We start from the raw sequence: 20,442 nt of genomic DNA on the forward strand, positions 1-20,442 counted from the left end.
AAACCAAGCCAACCATTCAGTCAAGTTAATGGATTATCAGTGTGTCCCAATCGGAATAATTTACATAAATCCAGTACAGTGTGACAGGACGGGGTGTGACTGTATGGAAATAACCGTTATTTAATCTCTTTAATTACATCTTGGTGACTATATGAACTATCAAATGATAAAAATTAGCATTGATTTTAAAGAATATAATATAAGTAAATAAGATTTTGATACCAGATATTCATTATATTATGTAATCAAACAATAAATTTAAAATTGTGCCAATTTAGTCAGTTTCATACATTTGCCTACAGTGTTAAATGTAAAGTTTACCATACTCACTAAAATTTAAGACTAAAATTACTGGTTTGATAAAATCTAAATTAAATTTAAATCTTCTGTACTTTCGTACTGATCTAAACAGATAAAGATGTACTGATCTTAAAATTTTACTGATCCTGAATCAAGGCCATTATATTTATTTTAATACCGATTTATTGGTATCAAAGTATGACATTAATATATATTATGTAGCAACTAATTAGAAATAAAAATACTTCAATATTTATAAAAATTGGATTATTAAATCTGAACCTATGGTATCAAAATATTTCTGCTTTTAGAAATAAATACATTTTTTAAAGAGAAATGCTAACAATTAATGGCAAATAAATAAATCCTAGTTTACTCAGGTTAAGTATAAATTTTTATCCAGTATTAAGTATTACAAGATAACTTGTTATTATTATTTACTAGCTTACCGCCCGCGGCTTCGCCCGCTTTGTCTAAAAACTAATAAATTATATACTAAAACCTTCCTCTTGAATCACTCTATCTATTAAAAAAAACCGCATCAAAATCCCTTACGTAGTTTTAGATTTAAGCATACAAAGGGACATAGGGAAATAGGGACCGATAAAGTGACTTTGTTTTATACTATGTAGTGAAGATGTATTTTTTAGTATATACAAACCAGTTTTGGAGTTTTAGCACCGGGGTACACATTTTGATCATTTGATTTCTGTCTATTCCTTTTAATTCCTCTTGAGCTTGTTGATGGTATTGAATTATCATTTTGAGTTGCCGATACAGACTGCACAGATTCCACCTAAAAAATTTAAGTACCTATTTGTATAATTTATTTTTATTTTACTATTGATCAGTTTTATTATTAAAGGCAATTTAATATGTCAAAAAGTTTAATGAACGGTACTTATATGAAAATAATATATCTAAGGGTTTTATAGACAAGTGATAACTGCGTTAAAAACAACCGACTTCAAAACTTGCACTTGCAAAATTTACAAATACCTACAGACAAAAATGCTCATAAAATAAAAACTACTGGGCCAATCCGAATAAAATTTTTATGGGACCAATTCGACACCATCCCGCATCGAACAAAACAAGAATCACGTAAATCGGTTCAGAAACCTCGGAGTAATCGGTGTACATACATAAAAAAAAAACATACCGGCCGAATTGATAACCTCCTCCTTTTTTTTGAAGTCGGTTAAAAACTAACAATGGCATTTTGATGGTGATTTAAAAGTGATCAACTTCTTAAACTGTAATACTTACATTCATGCTGGGAATATTTATTGTTGGCGTAGCATTTGACTTTAGGAGAGATACTTTTGCTTTGCAATAGAAAAAATTCGTGTCAAAATGCTTTGAACATATTCTCGCATTTATAGACGGTACCCAATTCTGACGACCAGTTGCATCAATCCATATTTTACGAATGCAGGGCTCCGTTGAAAACCTATGGGACAAAACATTGTTTTTTTTTTTCAATTTTGTGGACTTTTGTTTCCCATTTACAGGCAACATTGTGATTGAGGTTATCTTACACTTAAAAGCTAAAATTACCACGAAATATTATTAATAAGAATGATTAGTTGGTAGGAAACAGTAAATTATTATGATTCTGATATTATGTATCTTTAGTCAATTGTTTACTTACGAATGAAATGAAATTCCGCCGGCTTTTCTTTCTGTGCGGCTATTACAGCCTAATACGCTGCAACTACCCATAATTTTATACACTCAGTACACGTAATACACTCAGAACACTTTTTTAATTAACTTCTAAATGTGTTTATCACCAAAAAGAACAACAGACACAAGAAAACTAATAAAATATCAGATCTGTAGTGCTATTCTGTAAGGTTATTATAAAAACTCGAACGCGGAATCCGCGGTGAGTTTTCGATTTCGTATTCTGTAAAACTCGACAGTACTAGTGGCGCCACATCGTCGAGAGCGGCGACGAGGCGAACTGTGCTAAGTGAGTACTTTTGACGTTTATAGTATGAATTCGGCATTCTGTAAGGTAATTTTACACCTCGAACGTCGAGTTCGAGTGTTTACAAATACGAATTCACCTGTCAGCAATTCACTCGTCTATTAGTTGGCGAGTTCATGAGTGAGTTAGCGGTTGTGGAACAAATTTGATACAAATTTTATATATTTTTTTTACTAAAATGGCGCGTTATTTTATATTAAATGCTATAATACGAGAAGCAAATGCTGTGGATATAATAGAAACTCGCCGGCAAAGTACAGCATTCGGGAAATGCAAATTATTAATCGAAATAAAAATTTTGTTGAATGCTACCGTTTATCGGAAGAACTAGTTTCTCAAGTGATGGAAGACATTAAAGTTTTAGTTAAAAAACCTCAACGTCGACGAAGAGGATTAACTGCTAGAGTCAAGGTATGTATCTAAGTGCTTTATATGTGTACGCATAATGTCATGAAAAGTTACTGTTACAATCGTCAAGTTACTAGTCATCGGTCCCGTGATTTCATCTGCGGAAGTCTCGATCCCGTGTGAATATTGGGATAACTTTCCCATATCTCTGTAAAACATTCCATTATGTAGGTAGGTAACATAACTTCCTCGCATAGAACATAGAACCACTAACGATAACGTCATCTAATCCCCGCTTATTTTTTATGATGTCACCCTTTCAAGTGGTAGGTACCCTATGTTAAAGTCCAAAGTTTATTTCCCTTATGGTTTCTTTAAAAACGTTTTGAGTTATTAACCGTCTTTAAATATGGATGGTTTCCCAGATTAAGTACCTTTTATTTTGATAGTTTCAAGAAATTTCATTCATTTTTTTTTCAGTTGTTATGCACACTTTCTTTCTTTGCGACTGGGAGCTATCAAAGGATATGTGGAAAACACATAAATTCGTTTGTGTCGCAGCCATCAGCATCTCGTAGTATCCACGAGGTCATAGAAGCCCTATAAGCCATCCAAGTATATTAAAAAAATACATAAGATTTCCCCAAAATTCTGAAGAAAGACTGAGACTCAAAACAAGGTTTGTGTACCTACCTAAATTTACCTATCATGTTAATGAAAAATATTTAATGATTTTTTTTATTTCTTATTGCAGATTCTATGAGAAATTCAGTATTCCTGGGGTAATAGGATGTGTAGATGGGACTTTTGTGACAATGGTGAGACCAACTTGCCATGAAGAACGATACTACTGTCGCAAAGGATATCATGCAAGAAATGTACAAATGGTAAGCCTGATATAATAATGTCTGTATACGCTTTCACACTTGAACCACAGAAAATCGATTTAATGAAATTTGGACCAATTCCATAGGATCATGAACTAAGCAGTACCTATAAATCACAGGACGCTGCTAGTACCTATATTTTTTATAACATTCATTAGAACAGCCACATAAAAATAGTTGTAAAATAATTCTTTTTGCAGTTCACAGATGCAGATTTGAACATAATACATGTAGATGCAACATATGGCGGAGCGACTCACGACAGCCTTATTTTTAATAATTGCATCATTCGGGACCACCTCGAACAATTAGTACAAACAGGCGAATCTGTGTACTTGTTAGGTGAGTTAATAAAAAATAAATAAATAAAAAAGCCTTTTTATTTCCTTAATTAAATATATAGTTTTACAAAGTTTTACATTTATAGTGTTCAAGTAAATTATTCTAAGTTAAACAGTGAATACATAGTTTTTTATATTATTTGTTCAAGTAAATTATTCTAAGTTAAACAGTAAAAACATAGTTTTTTATATTATTTGTTCAAGTAAATTATTCTAAGTTAAACAGTGAATACATAGTTTTTTATATTATTTGTTCAAGTAAATTATTCTAAGTTAAACAGTAAATACATAGTTTTTTATATTGTTAGGTGAGTTACCTCTTAGCTAATTTATAAAGACGAATCTTTGTTTGTTTGTAAATATTTAACTCATAAACTACTGGATTAATTCCGTCAAAAATTCTTTCATCATTAAAAAAACTACTTTATTTTTGAGTAATTTAGGCTTTATTACCGAAGTTCACGGAATTCATAAAAATTGGAGAGCAGGCGAAATCATTGAAAACTCCTAGTTTCATTAATAAAAATATAATTGTTGATGACAAAACATTTTATTTTTTAACAATATTCATTGTTACAGGTGATTCTGGGTATCCGCAGCGTCAGTACCTAATGGTGCCAGTTCCAAATGCAGACGAGGGAACACCAGAACATCACTATAACCAGCTGCATGCTACTGCAAGAAACACCGTAGAAAGAACAATAGGGGTCCTTAAAGCCAGATTTAGATGCCTATTAGCACATAGAGTCCTACATTATGACCCCGACACGGTTTCGAAGATTGTAATAGCATGTTGCGTGCTTCACAATATTTGTAATCGTGCCGGCCTGCCAGCTCCAGCCATACTCAATTCAGAGCTAGAGGTTGAGGCTGGTTTTCATAGGACCAGACAAAGTGTAGCTTCAAATGAGGATGTACCCAATGAAACTGCACTTGGTCAGCTATGTAGACAAAGATTGATAAATGAATTATGGAGGGCAAGGAACACGCGGGAATTATAATTAATTCAAACAAAAATCAATGCAAATTATTTATTCCGGAAAATTATATTCATAGGTGTTAGTAACTCAATTATGGCTTATAAACTAATGTTAGTAAATTAAGAAACTATACTTAAGTAAAACCACAGATAATTTTTTACTACTAAAATAAGTTAAGAACTAATAAATGTATTTAAGTATAAAAGTATTTTATTTTTTTAAATTTTCAGCTAATAATTTAAGACCTTCCCCGACGGCAATCAGGCCCTCTGCTGTCATTCTGTTGGTCTCCCTTTGTGAGTTAACCATCACCTCCTGTAACTCACAGTAGCGACGGTCAATCTCAATCCGTTGCTCTTCCAAGCTAAGAAACCTTTCGGTAAAGGTTGTTAATTGAGATTGCCGCCTTTGTGATGGAGGTGATCGTCTTCTTTGCCGTTGTTGTGGACGACTCGATGACCCTGAAACGTAAAAATAAATATTAATTTATTATTATTTCCACCGGTGACGAATTTTTGACAAGTCTTCTGATGTTATTATTATTTCCTTAATTCATTATCAAGTATTATTTAGTTTTATTTGTATGTATTTCCAAATTTTTATTGTTGACTAGCTTTCCGCCCGCGGCTTCGCCCGCGTTTTCAAAGAAAAACCCGTTCCCGTAGGATTTCCGCGATAAAACCTATCCTATGTCCTTTCTCGGGTATCAAAATATCTCTATACCAAATTTCATGCAAATTGGTTCAGTAGTTAAGGCGTGATTGAGTAACAGACAGACAGACAGAGTTACTTTCGCATTTATAATATTAGTATGGATTATAAATAATGTAAATCAATTCATAAATCTCATAATTACTTGTGTTACGACGTGGTGATGGACCCGCGACGTTCAATTGACGTCGAGCAGGAAAGTTGCCTGAGCCAGAGGGGGTAACAGCTTGCAGAGGGCTCGTTACCTCCGCTCTCGGTGGTGTATGAGCAGGGGAAGGTTCGGGATTCAGGATACAGTCAACATATTGCTGAATTAGTTGAGGTCTCTGAAAAAAAAAACATAGTATTTCAAATACTGGAATCAATAAAAAAGTACCATTTTCATAATATCTTATTAATATATACCTCAGTATCTGCCATACTAACATTTTCCGTATTTATAGCAGTCTCATCCAAGACTTGGTATTCCTAGAACAATATAAGAAACATTTACTAGGTAATAAGTTGTTTATTATTAAGTTATATTTTATTAATACACTAGGTATTTACTTACAATAGTTGTGGTTTCATTTATCATAGATGAAGTCAGCAATGTGGGGCTTTCGTTGGCATCAGTAAGGACGGGGATTTCCTAAAAAAAGAACATGACATTGAATAATTATATTTTACATACATACATGTATCGGATCAACAAAATTGATAACAATAGCTTACTTCAAATGGATTAATTTCCAAATGCCTATCACCAATTGCAAAACCTTCCCCGCCCATTAATGTAAGTATTTTCTCCTCCACCTCTGAAAGCTCCACCACCGATTCACATCCACCACCAGTCTTATTGCGTGCCCGGTATCGTAGGGCAGCTTTTTTCTTCACGGCACTCTTTTTGTCAGACCAATACTAAAGTAAAATTAAAAGTTTATTAATATGTAGGTAAGCCAGATACCTACACGGTATAAGATGAATAGTTTACTATATGCCTATTGCCTACCTTTGTCCACTGTTTCCATGTTTTAGGGCAGCCTCCCAAGCTATTTAATTTAATAGTCAACTCCTCCCATGTTTTTCTAGCTTCGTCTCTAGCGCTCGGGACTTTTGAAAAACCCTTGGCTAAGCTAGGATGTTTGCCAAGATAGTCGACTAGATACTCTACTTGGGCACGGGAGGGATGAGACGACCTTTCCGAGGAGCTACAATGTTTAAGATTTTAAGTTAAATATTTCAATAAGCTTGTTGTTTACGATAATATTTTAGTTAAATACAAGAATCACATTACTCACCTCATAGTTGATATTTTTGCAGTTTTCTCCTTTAAATAATTTATGCAACACGTTTAACACTGTAGGGGCTTGTTATATGCGGGTGTAATGAAAGAATGAAATAACTAGGCACAGGTTATATTAATATATTTCGTTAACTACATATATTTATCCGTATGTAATTAATATTCAACCTATGCGACCAACCCGCGTCCCGACAAGCCCGTACAAAGTCAATGCATAGCGCACAAACTGTTTATATACGGGTTACCGTGTGAACCTGTGGTGTGAACTTTCTTAGTAGGTACTACACTTGAAATTCGATAACTCGTAAATTGGCTTGTCGTCGCTACAACACCAATTACACAACAACTTAATAAAGCCAAAAAAACTCCAACAAAACTTTTAGAAAGAATGCAACACGAAACACTTTAAAATTAGGTACAAAAAACCACTTGAGAAATAAACAAACGTCAAACGAACCACAGACAATCGTCCTTTTTTTTTCAGTGACGCTAGTATTATTTTGATTTTAAAGAATTTATCAGTGTAAAATTGCAATTTTAGTTTAATTCCACCCACGGTACAATACTAAAGTGTTATTATGTCTTCAATATGTGTTAAATTGCCGCATTTTAAAGATAATAACAATGTCGATAAATTCAAATCTATAAGATCCCTTCACTAGGCAAGTGAGTTTCGAAGTGAGACTCACTTCGCTTCGCCTCTGCCGAGCGGATGTTTACAGAATGCGAAACCAAAAACTCGAACGTTCGAAAGTGAAGTGAGTCGACTCACTCAGGTGAGATGCGAGTTCGGGCGCGTTTTTTACAGAATAGCCTAGCTGGGTGGTTTTCAAAAAAAATGTTCGTTGCGTAATGGAATTCCACCCAGAAAGAAAAAAACAATATTGAAATAAAACAAGTTGTAAGCTAACGAGTTATATTATGTTTCAAAAAATAATGAAATTTAATATGATATGTTTCTAATTTTACGAGAAATACATATTTTAAGGAGGGATGGTAACTAAAAAGTTCCGTTACGTCACAAAGTTTAGATAGGTATTAAAACTCACTGGTAAATCAAATAAGTTTTTTTTTTATTATATTTAATTTTAACAAGAACAGTCTTCAAAATCACAAACTTATAATTAGTAATACAAATAAAATCAACGTTTTTTCTACGAAAACTACTCCTCTACGTTACTTTATGGCACGTTTCATTGCACAGTCAAGCCTCTACTTTGGCACTTTTCTATAAAATATGATATAAAAAATTATGTTTCATAAAACTTTTAAACAATATTATTATAAACAATTTAAAATATTTTTAAATTAAATCTAAATATCACCATGAAAGTAGGACAAGTGACGTTAATAGAACAAATCGTCACGTTTAGGAATTATAAGGCACAGTTTACATTACTTAGAATTAATCAACTTTAAAACAATACTTACTTAACAACAATCAAGTAAAGTCATTAATTAAAACACTCTAAAATAACATTTTGAGGAATTCTTAACACATACGTAACGTAACATACGTATTTTTAATAACGTATGTCTTTAAAATCGTAAAAAAAATATAAAAAAGTCATTATTATTTTTTTATTAGTGGTGATTCGTTCGTAAAATAATTAAATTATTTATTTGTACGAACGAATCAACGAATCAAGAAGTCGATTATGAGAACCATTTAAGACAAAAATTTGTGAATGACATTTACTCATCATCACATAGGCACACTGAACAAATATAATCAAATGATGTAGTACCACTACATGATATGCAAACCCATTTGCTGCACACCATACACTTTGCCATTTCGTGCAGAATGAAACTTTGGCGAGTATTACAAACATGACATGGAAATGTTCTCGATGTAGCATTACGTTTCCCTATTATTATGTTCTGATTCTCAACTTTTACTTGTAATATCTTACTTGGGTTTGATTGGGATTTATTGGCGTATACTTCAAAGGGTATGTTCTGGGTCTCAACGTTCTCTTGTAAAATCTTACTTGGGTTTGATTGGGGTTTATTAGTGTATTCTTCAAAGGGTACGTGAAGGGGTTTGAGCACCTTTACTTTTTTAATGGGTGACGTAAATTGCATAGGATCGCAATCTAAATTTTTGTGAATTCCTTTAACGGTCGGTGGAAAATGAGTTTCAAGTAAAGAATATTTTGGAGAAACAACACGTGGTACGGCTTCTGTACCTTCCAAAAAGGGACATTCATCAATAAGGAAATCGGTTTGAAGCTGTGATATAGAACGGTTCTGGGCTTGAAATTAAGGATGGTCCTGGATCTGCACTATCAAGAAACGAAAGGTTTGATAGCTCATTAATCGTATCATCACTTTCAGGTTCTACAGTAATTGATTTCATCTGATCTGTCAATAAATGTGTTTTGGGATTATAGCAGCTGCACAAACCTCGCATTTCACCACAGAAACAACTCAATTCACGGTATCGGATCTCATGGGGTTGAACAGAAATTATTTGATGCAATTGCATTGTTCCAGGTACGGCGCGCAAACCATCAGGGATAAGTTTTTTAAAATTGTGTATGTCACTATCCGAAACGTAAAGACACTTTACAGACTTCATAATATTTGGCAAAACATGACACGCTTCAGTCGCATTGGTAATATCATGACCATACGATATTCTTTTGTCAAGCTGTCTTTTTACTGATCCTCCGATGCCATCTGCCATACTTTTTCCATGTCCGGCTTCAGAGAATGACCAGGTTGAGTAGGCTAGATTTAATTTCTGTGTGAATAAATTAAGCAAATAGAAATTTTTTTTCTGTCTATATTGCGTGCTTGGACCATCGGAAAAAAAGTGGATTATTTGTGCGTTTGGAAACTCCTCTTTGGCCAGTTTTAAAACAGGCATAAGATGTGCCCAAATGGCATGAGGCTCGTGACAGTTATCGTCGGACACCGTAACAAACGATTGCGAACGCTCATTTCCAAAAATCACACCACAATGCAGACTAATTGCATTTTTCGACGCACCAAAGTGCATCGACTGAATTTCTTCGCTGTATTTGCATTCATAATTTTCGGAGAAATCACACAAAATACCAATTTCTTCCTCTTTCATATTAGTGACACAAGTTCGATACTGACGTTGCTGTTCTCTCCAATTAAAGCAATGAGTTTTAAATGCAGGCAATTCTTTTTTAAACTCCGCGATAAGATCTAATACAGTACCTTTTATTTGTTGTTTAGTAGTCTTTTTTGTCGTCATTTCTTGGCCTGATTTTACATAGGTATGAATAACCCTACCCCATTTGAACCAAGCTACCTCATCGTGCAATTCATTGTATTGAATTTTAGCAATTTTGCATTGATGACATTTATTGTACATGCAGTTAAAAGATTTAGTGTCACATGCGATTTCGTTTAATAGCTCAGTCATGCTTTTGTGTGATATGACTCCTTTGAGTTTCAGAGCATTAAACATGAATTCTATGTTACTGTGCTTGATACACATACATGTGTTTCTGGTTGTTGCACTTGGTGAAAGTACGTAATATGGCTTATACCTGAAGAATGTAGTAAAGCTATGCTTTCCGCCTTCATCTTTATAAATTTTATAAAGATTTTGCATGGTATCGACTAGATATCTGATCTGCACTTTTCTTTTATTCTTAGTCCTGGTTTCACGTTTACCTGCAGTGCTTCTACTAATATCATCACGATTGTAGAACTTCTCCAAGTCCTCCACAATACTCTTGTTCAGAGGTCTGCTATTGAAATTGGTTTTCCTTACTCCACCTTTAAGTCCCAACAAGTTTCGTTCCGGTTTTGTGTTCATTTTGTCACCTATTTTTAATGCTATACTTTTAATAACTCTTTTTTCTGGATTTTTTTTTGGAATCACGGTATGTTTCGCGTATCGCCACTTCCATTACTTCTTGCCGCGCCTTAAGCTTATCGTTTTCAGTCTGTAGTAAATGCATTTCCTTTTCGTGTTGTTTTTTCGCTCGGTAGAGCTTCTTCCTTATGCTGTTTAGAGCTGTTTTATATTTTTGTATGTTGTTAAGAGCGATCGTATAACTTTTACTCATTTTTTTTAATTTTAATTTAAGTAAACGAGGAACTGCATTGCCTGCTGGCTGTTGTTCCGTTGGAGCCAACTGCTGTCTAGCTGCAGCCTCCCCTTGTCCTAAAGACTTCTTCTTTTCTTTTTGTCTTCTTTTTTGTTCTCTCCATCGCTTACGTCTGGCGTCTTTTTCTTCTTCAGTTAATTCTTTAATTTTTTTAAAATGCTTCTTCAGTCTTTTAAGTTCCTTTTTTTTTAAATTTCTTTTTTTACTGGGTCCTGTTTATTTTTTTCTCGGTATCTTTTCGACCGCTCCGCTGCCGTCAACACCATAGTCTGGTCTAAAAAAGAAATATTTTAAAGCTCCATAATTTATATACATATCGAAAAATAGTGATTATTACAAAAATTTCTAACTGTTCGATCGATTAAATTATTTAAATTAAACCTTAATGCTTTACATTTACACAATTACTTTTCACTAAAAATAATCAATCAATCTCTCAACAATTTAAAAACATTTTTTTAATGTCAAATTGTTTTGATTGTAAAAACTATATCGACATGACTGTGTAAACCATGCTTTAAAATTCCACTACGTCACATTTGGCGTTCCGCTAGTACAACACGTAGCGTAATGGACGTGACGTATGATGGCTTCACAAAAACAAACTCAAGAAATCAATAGTTAAACTGTAATTTAACGAAATGGTCCACTTAATTCCGATTAAAGACACTTTTTTCTAATTAGCTATGAAAAGTTATAAATCAAACAAACATTACTTACTTAATAAAATCAAGTTCGTAGTGGAAATTGCGAACAGGACTTCGTGACGCCCGACCGCTCACTCTCACTGTTTAGACAAAACTGCTGTCTTTTAACAAATATGGCGGACATTCACGTTCTAAAATGTTGCTAACACTAAAAAAATACTCTTAGTTCATTCAATTTTCTACTCAAAATCAGTAAAACAGTGTAGCGTATATGGAATTTTCCATCAACGTTATTTTGAGGGACAAGATAAAACGTGTATTTTAAATAATTTTGTACTCTAGTACCCTATGAATTAAGTTTATTATTCAATTTAGATCATATAATCCTGCCAAATTACATAAAATTATTGAACAAAAGGTCGGATATACGGTGATATTTTACGTTCGGAACTTTACAAAACCTGCGTGGGACACGTAAAAATCATCTTTCATCTTCCTAGTAATTATTAATTTAATCAATATTCCACAGACTTTCGTACTTCTCAAGATTTTAATAATAAATTTAAAACGTATTTTATCGTTTTCTGATTAAAACACTAAGTTTGAACTGCATTTGCCTGAAGAATAGAGGCTTGAAGTCTTAGGACACGCAATTTTCGTATGAACATTTTTTTTGAAAAAGACCCAGCTGCTTTGTTTGTTTTGCCCAGATTTGACAGTAGGCCATCAAAAAAGTGGCCACGCAGATAAGGACAAAAAAAACGTATCTACATCCCCTTCACTCACATAATGTAAGCGTAGCTATCTATCTCTTTTCAGTGAAAAGAGATAGATAGCTACGCTTACATTATCCGGGTGTCACCCGTTTAGGGGTGACACCCGAGCCCGACTATGACCATCAGTTATAGTTCTTTCTATTTATAAAAAATCGTAAATCTGCGGCAGAGAGCATAACCGCCACTAATAAAATTATCTAGGTAACTATAATATCGTACCACGAACATAATAATTGATATTAAAAAAAAACAATGTGCACAGTGTCAATCGATCAGGGATTCCCCCAAAATTTAATACCCCGTTCGCGCATAACCAACGCTAGTCAGGGGATTCCCTCGATATAGCGCTCGTCACTTGTATTGTGGATTGGGCTTCTTTTGTTTCCGACCGCATTCATTTCAATATTCGCTTACGTGAACGTGTGAAAGTCTAGTGCAAAGTGTTTGTTAATTATTAGATATTATAAACAACATTTTTTGTATAAAAGTCGATTCTTGAAGAAAATAAACAAGGTAAGTGAATTATTTTTGTTATTACAGGTAATACTTACATTTTTTATCCATTTAGTTTCTAATAGCAGTATCTTAGATTATTTTGAAAAACCCTTCAATTTTATTCTCTTTTAATTACTGTGTATTTTAAACTATATTATTGAGACGTCCTAAATGATAAATAGGTACCTAAAGAAGGTATTTCAGACGGATTGCAATAATATTTTTTTGTTTAGCCTGGGCAAGTATTACTTATCTACTAAAGGTATTTATTTATTAAAATAGGTTTTAAAGATTTTGCTGGTGTAAAAAGATTTTACTTATATTTCTACACGTTTTACGATATTACTTTAGGTAATAATGTTTAATTGTAAATAATATTCTTATTTATTATTAACTTACTTAATATTTTCCTATCTAATAGCAATGGGATTTGTTTACAAAAACGGAATACATTAAGTTTAGATTTTTGATTGAAAGTTATCATAATCATATCATACAACTTCGCGTCGAGATGAGCAGCTCGAGCACTCGTGGCACGGATATCACAATTAACGGTGGAGTTTTTAACTAATATTTTTCTAATAATACTTAAAAACATATTTACACCCAGACGCAGGATTGTTAGGTAATATAAATTAACAATCCTGCGTCTGGGAAAAATATATTTCACAAAGCTAGTTACGTAACGTGTAGGTGTTTATTTACTGTTATAATTAGTTTATAAAATCAACGTTTCACTTACTAACTAAAAATATTTTTTAGAATACCCAGAACGAAATATGCCTCGGGGAATTCATACTTCGAAAAGACAAAGCGGGTTTCAACAGAGAAAAGCCAAAAAGGCTAAAATGGATGAAATTCAGAGCATGTCCGGTTCTCTTTTCAAATATGTCACAAAAGCAGATAGCGGCCAAAGTTCAAGTAAAGTACCCGAGTCTCCTGCTGACGAAAGTAATGATTCACATCTTGGAGACTCACATTCAGATAGCAACATCGACAATACAGAATCAATGAAGACGACCCAGGACCTTGACGGAATCAAAATAAATAATGAAAATGACGCCGTTAATGCTACTTTCGGAGATAGCATTAGCTTTGAAGAATCAGTTCAACACTTGAGAGATGTTTCACATTGGAGTTTACCGGTACCTGATAATGTTCGCATTGACATAATAAAAAAGGGCAGTGAACATTTCCAGAACAAAGAATGACCGTTTCCTACTGTATCTCGTCATGGTTCAAAGATTAAAGGTGATTCTCGTCATCTTTCACAGGAATGGTTTTATAAACCGATGCCTAGTGGTGAAAAAATTCTACGATCATGGATGGTATTTTCTCCTATATCAAATAACCTGTACTGTTTTTGCTGTCGTTTATTTGCTGTCAGTAACATACAAACAACATTTACAACTGGATTTCAGAAGTGGTGGAAACTAAATCCTAAAGTATTGGACCATGAAACTTCATGTGAACATTTAGAAAATTTCGAAAAGTGGAAAACTTTGGAAATGAGATTAAAATCTCACACCACAATAGATGATGCAGCCTTGCAATTAATGAATACGGAAAAACAGAAGTGGAAAAATCTTTTATCTCGATTATTAGATATAACATTGTTTTTGGCTAAACAAAACCTAGCATTTCGTGGACATGATGAAACCAAAGGGTCGTCTAATAAAGGTAATTTCTTAGAACTAGTTAAACTGCTTAGCTTTAAAACAAAACATAACTTTAAGGACTACAAAGAATCCTGCATTTTCTTTAAAATGAATACTCTCGAAGACAGACGTACTCTTTCAGATATTATGTTTCTTTATGATCTCCTGAACAACAAACTAGACTGCCCCCAAATAACAGAAAATATATATTTTAACACCCCTCTAACTCGAACACGTAATACTCCTTTATTATTTATACCACGTACAAAAAATCAATATATGAAGAACTCACTCTTTAATCGCCTACCTTCGATATACAATGAAAAATTTTCTACTCTTGACATATTTAACAGTCCTCGCAATCGTTTTAAATCCAATGTAATTAAAATATTATCAAACGTACCTAACACATTTTAATCATTCACACGCACACACATACATACACACAAACACACCCAAACGCACTCACCCACACACACAACTCACCACTCTTTAATAAGTTACTGTTTTAAATATACATATAATTGATAATAATTGTAAAACTCGTAATTGGCGTATTGTATCATAGATGTAAGTAGATTAAGTCACACTGTAAGCTGTGTAGTTTTCGAATAAATAAATAAAAAAAAAAAAAAAAAAAAAAAAAAAAACTGCTGTCAAAGTATGATGCAGTACTCAAAGAACATATACTATATTTGGAGCAGGAAAAATCACCTAAAGTAACATATTTATCGCCAGAAATACAAAATGAGTTCATAAATGTTTTAGCTAATCATGTAAAATGTCAGCTTGTAAACGAAATTAAATCGGCAAAATATTTCGGTATCATGTTTGATAGCACACCTGACGTTTCACATGTTGATCAAATGTCTGAAGTGATTCGTTATGTAAAAATTAATAATAGAAAAGTAGAAGTCAAAGAAGTATTCTTAGGATTCTTTCCTTTACATGGAAAAAAAGCAGCTGACTTAAGCGCTGAAATACTAAAGAAGCTTGAAAACGATGGCTTAGATATTATGATGTGTCGTTCTCAAGGTTATGATAATGCTGCAGTTATGAGTGGTATACACGGAGGAGTACAAGCTATTATAAAAGAAAAAAACAATAAAGCAATTTTTATTGGTTGTATAGATCATTCAATTAATTTATGCGGCCAACATTCGTTCGCACAAAATGTGACTTGTGTTACATTTTTCGGAGCAGTGGAAACAATATTTAACTTTTTTTCAACTTCCACAAGTCGTTGGGAAGTGCTCCTCAATCACAGCAAAGCATCTGTTAAAAGACTTTCGACAACGCGATGGAGTGCTCATTACGGTGCAGTAAAAGTATTGGCTGAAAATTTTGATGGGATAATATCTGCAATTGAGGAACTATGTGACCAAGACGTAAATTTAGAAACTAGAGGTGCTGCACAAAATCTTATGCCTGCTGTGTGCAATTTCTCATTTCTTTGTTTTCTTTTCTTTTGGAATGATGTGCTAAGGGAAGTGAACAATGCTCAGATCGCATTACAAAGTAAAGGTTTATGTGTTGATGAAATAATCATAAAACTAGAAGCACTTCGTCTATTCATTGGAGAGAAACGGTTGCATCTAGCAGAAGAGGCAATAGATTTTGCTGTACAAAAATCGGAAAAATACAACATTTCGATGGAACGACGAATTCGTCGCAAGAAACGCATGCCCGGTGAGTTAGCGTCGTCCACCGAGGCTGGACTTACACTTAGAGCGGAACTTCAAAAGGACATGTTAGAATGCATTGACAGATTCAATATTGAACTCGAAACAAGAGTAAAGTCCATTAAAGACGTAGCTTCATTGTTTGAGGTTGTGCAGTCAAAGACCTTGCTTTCGGCAAACACTGAACAGTTAAAATTAGCTATATCAAAATTTACTAACCTTTACGATGAAGTATCAGAAACAGAACTCCTTTTAGAAATACCAAGATTGAGAAGACATTTAAAAGCGGCTAATATTACTGTCTCTAATTGGGTGATACTGGACTTTTTGAAATTTATTGTGGAATGGGATTTTACAGAATCTCTTCCGAATCTAACGGTAGCACTAAAGTTATTTATAACAATATGTGCATCAGTAGCTTCATGTGAGAGAAGTTTCAGCAAATTAAAATTAATTAAAAATTATTTGCGGTCTACAATGACCGAAACCAGATTAAACAATCTTGGTATTTTAACGATAGAACATGAAGCAACACAAAATATAAATTTTGAAGACGTGATTTCGGAGTTCGCTAGTGTCAAAGCTAGAAGGAAGAAATTTTAATTTTTAACAAACTAAATTTGTTTTACATAATAAACAAATATTTGTAATAGGTACTCATATTTTAATAAAACGTAAATGATTATAACTTTTTTTTATTTTAACAGTTTCGATTGAGTTTTAGGGTGACACCTATAAAATCCGCCCCGGGTGCCACCTATGCTAGCTACGCCACTGCTTTTCACCATAGCATTGCAAATCTAGGTGTCATAGATCTGTGATTTTAGCTATAGCTTAATTCATAAACATTCATCTGTCAACGTCATGGTTTTTGTAAAACGTCATTTTCAAACATTATCCGCCAAAATGTTGAAACGGCAACAATAGAACTCGCGAATTACATGTCCCGCAGCCGGAGGCCCCAAAAGAAAACTCAGATGTACTTAGGAACTACATTTAATGACTAAAGTGAGACTTTACACCCATGTCTGCACGATGCAGACCGGAGTCAAAGAATGAATTTATACATTATAATAATTATAAAGACGTAAGCTTGGATGCTAACTAAGGGAAATCGCACCCACATTCTATTCCCGTGCGAACGGCGTATTCAGCAGTTTTGTATGAAGGCAGGGCCGTAACTCCTCCCGCCGAAGTTCAGCGACCATTTTTGAATATTGTGAAAAAATGTTGCTGGAAGCTGGGGCTCATCTGCTTCCTCATCTGCTCATCTGTGGTCCTCTATAAAGTATGTGTCGATCTGCGTCACATCGTGTACCAAATGACCTAAATTAAGACTGCACCAACCAGAATTATGTATATAGGGATAGTTGTTTGATATATTGCAGGATCCTTTTCTATAGCGATAGGGGTTTCTTCCAAATTAACTAAGTTGAGAATTGCGTATCTTGTATATTTATTTCTAATGTCCTTGATATATGTACCGCGTATCTACAGTCAGTGGCTGTTCCTTAATTTTGTCATTTACATTATAGATCTTGAAATTCTCCGACTCGAACATACATCCAGTAGGTATAGTTAATAAGAATGTACCTTGGAGTATCACGAAGTCCTCTTGTTGCATTTATAGTGAGATTTTAAATGAGCGTGGTAAATATAGTAAGTAATGTATTATACTTCGGGCATTCAGCCTCTATGTACAAGAATGAGTTACTGTTAGTTGCTATATAGGGATAGGAAGGGATGAGGGCCTGCCTAATCTTATTTGGAAAAATAGCTAAATGAAATAAATCAAGAATATCTGTAAAACTAATGGAAATTTAAAAATTATTAAGATTTGCTTATTCGAAAAGTAGTATCCAGGCTTAAGTATATTATAATATTCCCTATCTTTTAATTCTTATTATAAATGTTACCTAATTTATTAATCATCTTCCTGTTTCCATCTAACATGGAATGATGATTAGCTAACTTAACGTATCTAATAAGATTATAGTCATTTAATTTTTTTTTAGAATTGAATTAAGTAATGTAATTAAATGATTTTCCAATATCTAAGAAAGAATACTATGATGGCTATTTTAAATCATTAGATGATAATATATAACCTAAATGCTGATTCTTTTAGCTTAAATGAAATTTTCATATTTTATAGCATCATTGCAATCCAAATTAATACTGGTAATACCTATGATGATCGATTTTAATCTTCACAGTCAGTAAAGCTATTACAAGCATAGTGTCTAAAGTTCGGATCCTATTAAATATGTACCTATACCGATAAGGCGATTCACTATAAATTGTTATACGAATAATAATTCTCGGAATAAAAGTCAGGGCCGTACTCAAATAGCTATAATTCATGCATATTCATTTCACATATTTTTATACTGTAAAATATAAGATGCATTTAATTCTCCGTACACAAATTCTAATAATGAAATTAAATTAATCTAAATGAAAAATTTATTTAAGTATAACAGTTTTTAACCGTTTTTTCAATTGAAATCGGCCGCATACAAATTTTAGCAATAAAAGCTTAAGTAGAATTATTATGTATTTTTTTATATAAAATGTATGTTTTGCCTCTATAGTGGTTACTACTGTATCATGAAGCGAAATGTAAGTCATGAAATTAGATAATTTTATTCAATTTATCATTGATTAAGAAATTAAGCTATTCACTACCTTCAGTAGTACTTATATAACTTTATAATCTAGTTAATAAGTATCTAATCTAGTTAATAATATAATTAATTTAATAGTACTACTATTATCTAAAACTAGTCCACGAACAGCCTAACTCAATGTAGTGCTCTCGGGAATTTGACTTTCACGGATGGAAAATCTTGGAAAGGAAACTAGGACTAAAAAATAGGTATAAACTAGTAAAAGGAAGCAACACAGAACTATTCTATGTACTTACCAATTAATCTGGTTACTTTTCGGGATCGATGTTTGATTTAGCCTCCAGGCCGCAGAAACCGTAGATTCTGGATCCTCAGCTCCGTAGCGATAGCAAGGTTACTATCTATGCCACGTTTTATGAGGATCCTACCGACTGCGCCAATTACATGTCCCGCAGCCGGAGGCCCCAAAAGAAAACTCAGATGTACTTAGGAACTACATTTAATGACTAAAGTGAGACTTTACACCCATGTCTGCACGATGCAGACCGGAGTCAAAGAATGAATTTATACATTATAATAATTATAAAGACGTAAGCTTGGATGCTAACTAAGGGAAATCGCACCCACATTCTATTCCCGTGCGAACGGCGTATTCAGCAGTTTTGTATGAAGGCAGGGCCGTAACTCGCGCCTTAAGGTAAATTAACTTATATTTTTTTATTTTTTTGTTTTACTTGGTATATTTCATGACAGTTTTATTGTCAAATAACCAATTAATGATTGTATCGCTTTACTTGAACAACTTTCGCTGTATTTTGTTAGATATTTCGCTATAAACTTAACTGTGCCCTGTAGAGCACGCTGCGAACTTTATTGAAAATAGCTTTTGTACCCTGCAGGGTACATTGCCAAATAGGTTTAGTTAAGTTTGTGTGACCTATAGGTCACTTGCTTATTTAGCGTTGATTATTTTGTATGCTCTTGACCAGACAAACGTCCATAATAACGTTTTTTTTTTAATAATTTTTCGTTTTGTTTTAGCGCATTATGGATGCTATAATACCGCAAAAAGAGTCAGACACAGATTCTGATATTTCTGAGCATATTGTTGAGCAAACGTATAGAGTAAGTGATACAGATTCGTCAAGTATAGATGAGATACCCGAGTCACCCAAAATTAATATAGAATGCACGATCAACCCCAGTCACATTGTTGCCAAAACAAACGCCACTGGTTTTTCACCTTGCAGTTCAGTCCCTACACCAGCAGCATACATATCTATCAACTTGTCATCTGTAAATTCAAATAATGAAATAGTATCGTATCATGATAGCCCATCACAGGAAGTTCTTGAAGCACAATCTGCATTGATGGTACACTGCACTGACTGCACTGCGATCATGAAATTACAGCGATCGTTCCAAGGAGGTCAAAAAGAAAATTTTGTTATTCAGCCAAATCTTCGTTTTGTAAAAGACGAGCTCTTTCGCCAAAACCTACGACATCCAAAAGCAGACAAAGTAACACATCAGATAAAGGAAATAAAATTAATAATAATAAAAACAAAAAAAAGTCAAATAAAAAAAAACAAAGGATCAAATAGAAAAA

General features: G+C 33.5%; 3 protein-coding genes, 1 long non-coding RNA gene and 1 pseudogene across 5 annotated transcripts; 3 read left to right on the plus strand and 2 right to left on the minus strand.

Moving 5' to 3' along the window:
* The first annotated feature begins 1,492 nt into the window (after positions 1-1,492).
* On the plus strand, positions 1,493-4,940 carry LOC123702400 (putative nuclease HARBI1). Its single transcript, XM_045650146.1, has 5 exons — positions 1,493-2,707; positions 3,125-3,323; positions 3,399-3,531; positions 3,732-3,873; positions 4,452-4,940. The coding sequence occupies exons 3-5, from the start codon at positions 3,460-3,462 to the stop codon at positions 4,871-4,873; spliced, it is 636 nt and encodes a 211-aa protein (XP_045506102.1). The 5' UTR covers positions 1,493-2,707; positions 3,125-3,323; positions 3,399-3,459; the 3' UTR covers positions 4,874-4,940.
* Positions 4,937-6,566, minus strand: LOC123702401. The gene is made up of 6 exons (XM_045650147.1): positions 6,555-6,566; positions 6,278-6,463; positions 6,117-6,194; positions 5,969-6,031; positions 5,709-5,889; positions 4,937-5,313 (listed from the first exon to the last, which is right to left on the minus strand). The coding sequence occupies exons 2-6, from the start codon at positions 6,332-6,334 to the stop codon at positions 5,063-5,065; spliced, it is 630 nt and encodes a 209-aa protein (XP_045506103.1). The 5' UTR covers positions 6,335-6,463; positions 6,555-6,566; the 3' UTR covers positions 4,937-5,062.
* Positions 6,567-11,136: 4,570 nt separating this feature from the next.
* On the minus strand, positions 11,137-12,404 carry LOC123702402. Its single transcript, XR_006752869.1, has 2 exons — positions 11,666-12,404; positions 11,137-11,219 (listed from the first exon to the last, which is right to left on the minus strand). It is a non-coding gene; the product is annotated as an uncharacterized LOC123702402 (long non-coding RNA).
* Positions 12,405-12,499: 95 nt separating this feature from the next.
* Positions 12,500-15,239, plus strand: LOC123702566 (annotated as a pseudogene).
* On the plus strand, positions 15,235-16,963 carry LOC123702399. Of its 2 annotated transcripts, none has more exons than XM_045650144.1 (2): positions 15,235-16,856; positions 16,928-16,963. In XM_045650144.1, exon 1 carries the CDS (start codon positions 15,349-15,351, stop codon positions 16,804-16,806), a length of 1,458 nt encoding a protein of 485 aa, XP_045506100.1. In that variant the 5' UTR covers positions 15,235-15,348; the 3' UTR covers positions 16,807-16,856; positions 16,928-16,963. The 2 variants fall into 2 exon arrangements, with proteins under 2 accessions (XP_045506100.1, XP_045506099.1); XM_045650143.1 differs by having other exon boundaries at positions 16,911-16,948.
* Positions 16,964-20,442: the final 3,479 nt, after the last annotated feature.

The sequence above is a fragment of the Colias croceus genome, chromosome 23 (genome assembly GCF_905220415.1).
Source record: "Colias croceus chromosome 23, ilColCroc2.1".
Lineage (NCBI taxonomy): Eukaryota > Metazoa > Arthropoda > Insecta > Lepidoptera > Pieridae > Colias > Colias croceus.

Excerpts from the sequence above, each read along its gene's own strand:
- LOC123702400 (XM_045650146.1), top strand. The coding sequence starts at position 3,460 with ATGGTGAGACCAACTTGCCATGAAGAACGATACTACTGTCGCAAAGGA. Across the intron at positions 3,532-3,731 it reads ATGCAAGAAATGTACAAATG|TTCACAGATGCAGATTTGAA; the intron begins GTAAGCCTGATA and ends TTCTTTTTGCAG. Across the intron at positions 3,874-4,451 it reads CGAATCTGTGTACTTGTTAG|GTGATTCTGGGTATCCGCAG; the intron begins GTGAGTTAATAA and ends TCATTGTTACAG.
- LOC123702401 (XM_045650147.1), bottom strand. The coding sequence starts at position 6,334 with ATGGGCGGGGAAGGTTTTGCAATTGGTGATAGGCATTTGGAAATTAAT. Across the intron at positions 6,032-6,116 it reads TAAATGAAACCACAACTATT|GAATACCAAGTCTTGGATGA; the intron begins GTAAGTAAATAC and ends ATATTGTTCTAG. Across the intron at positions 5,890-5,968 it reads TTAGTATGGCAGATACTGAG|AGACCTCAACTAATTCAGCA; the intron begins GTATATATTAAT and ends TTTTTTTTTCAG.
- LOC123702399 (XM_045650144.1), top strand. The coding sequence starts at position 15,349 with ATGTTTGATAGCACACCTGACGTTTCACATGTTGATCAAATGTCTGAA.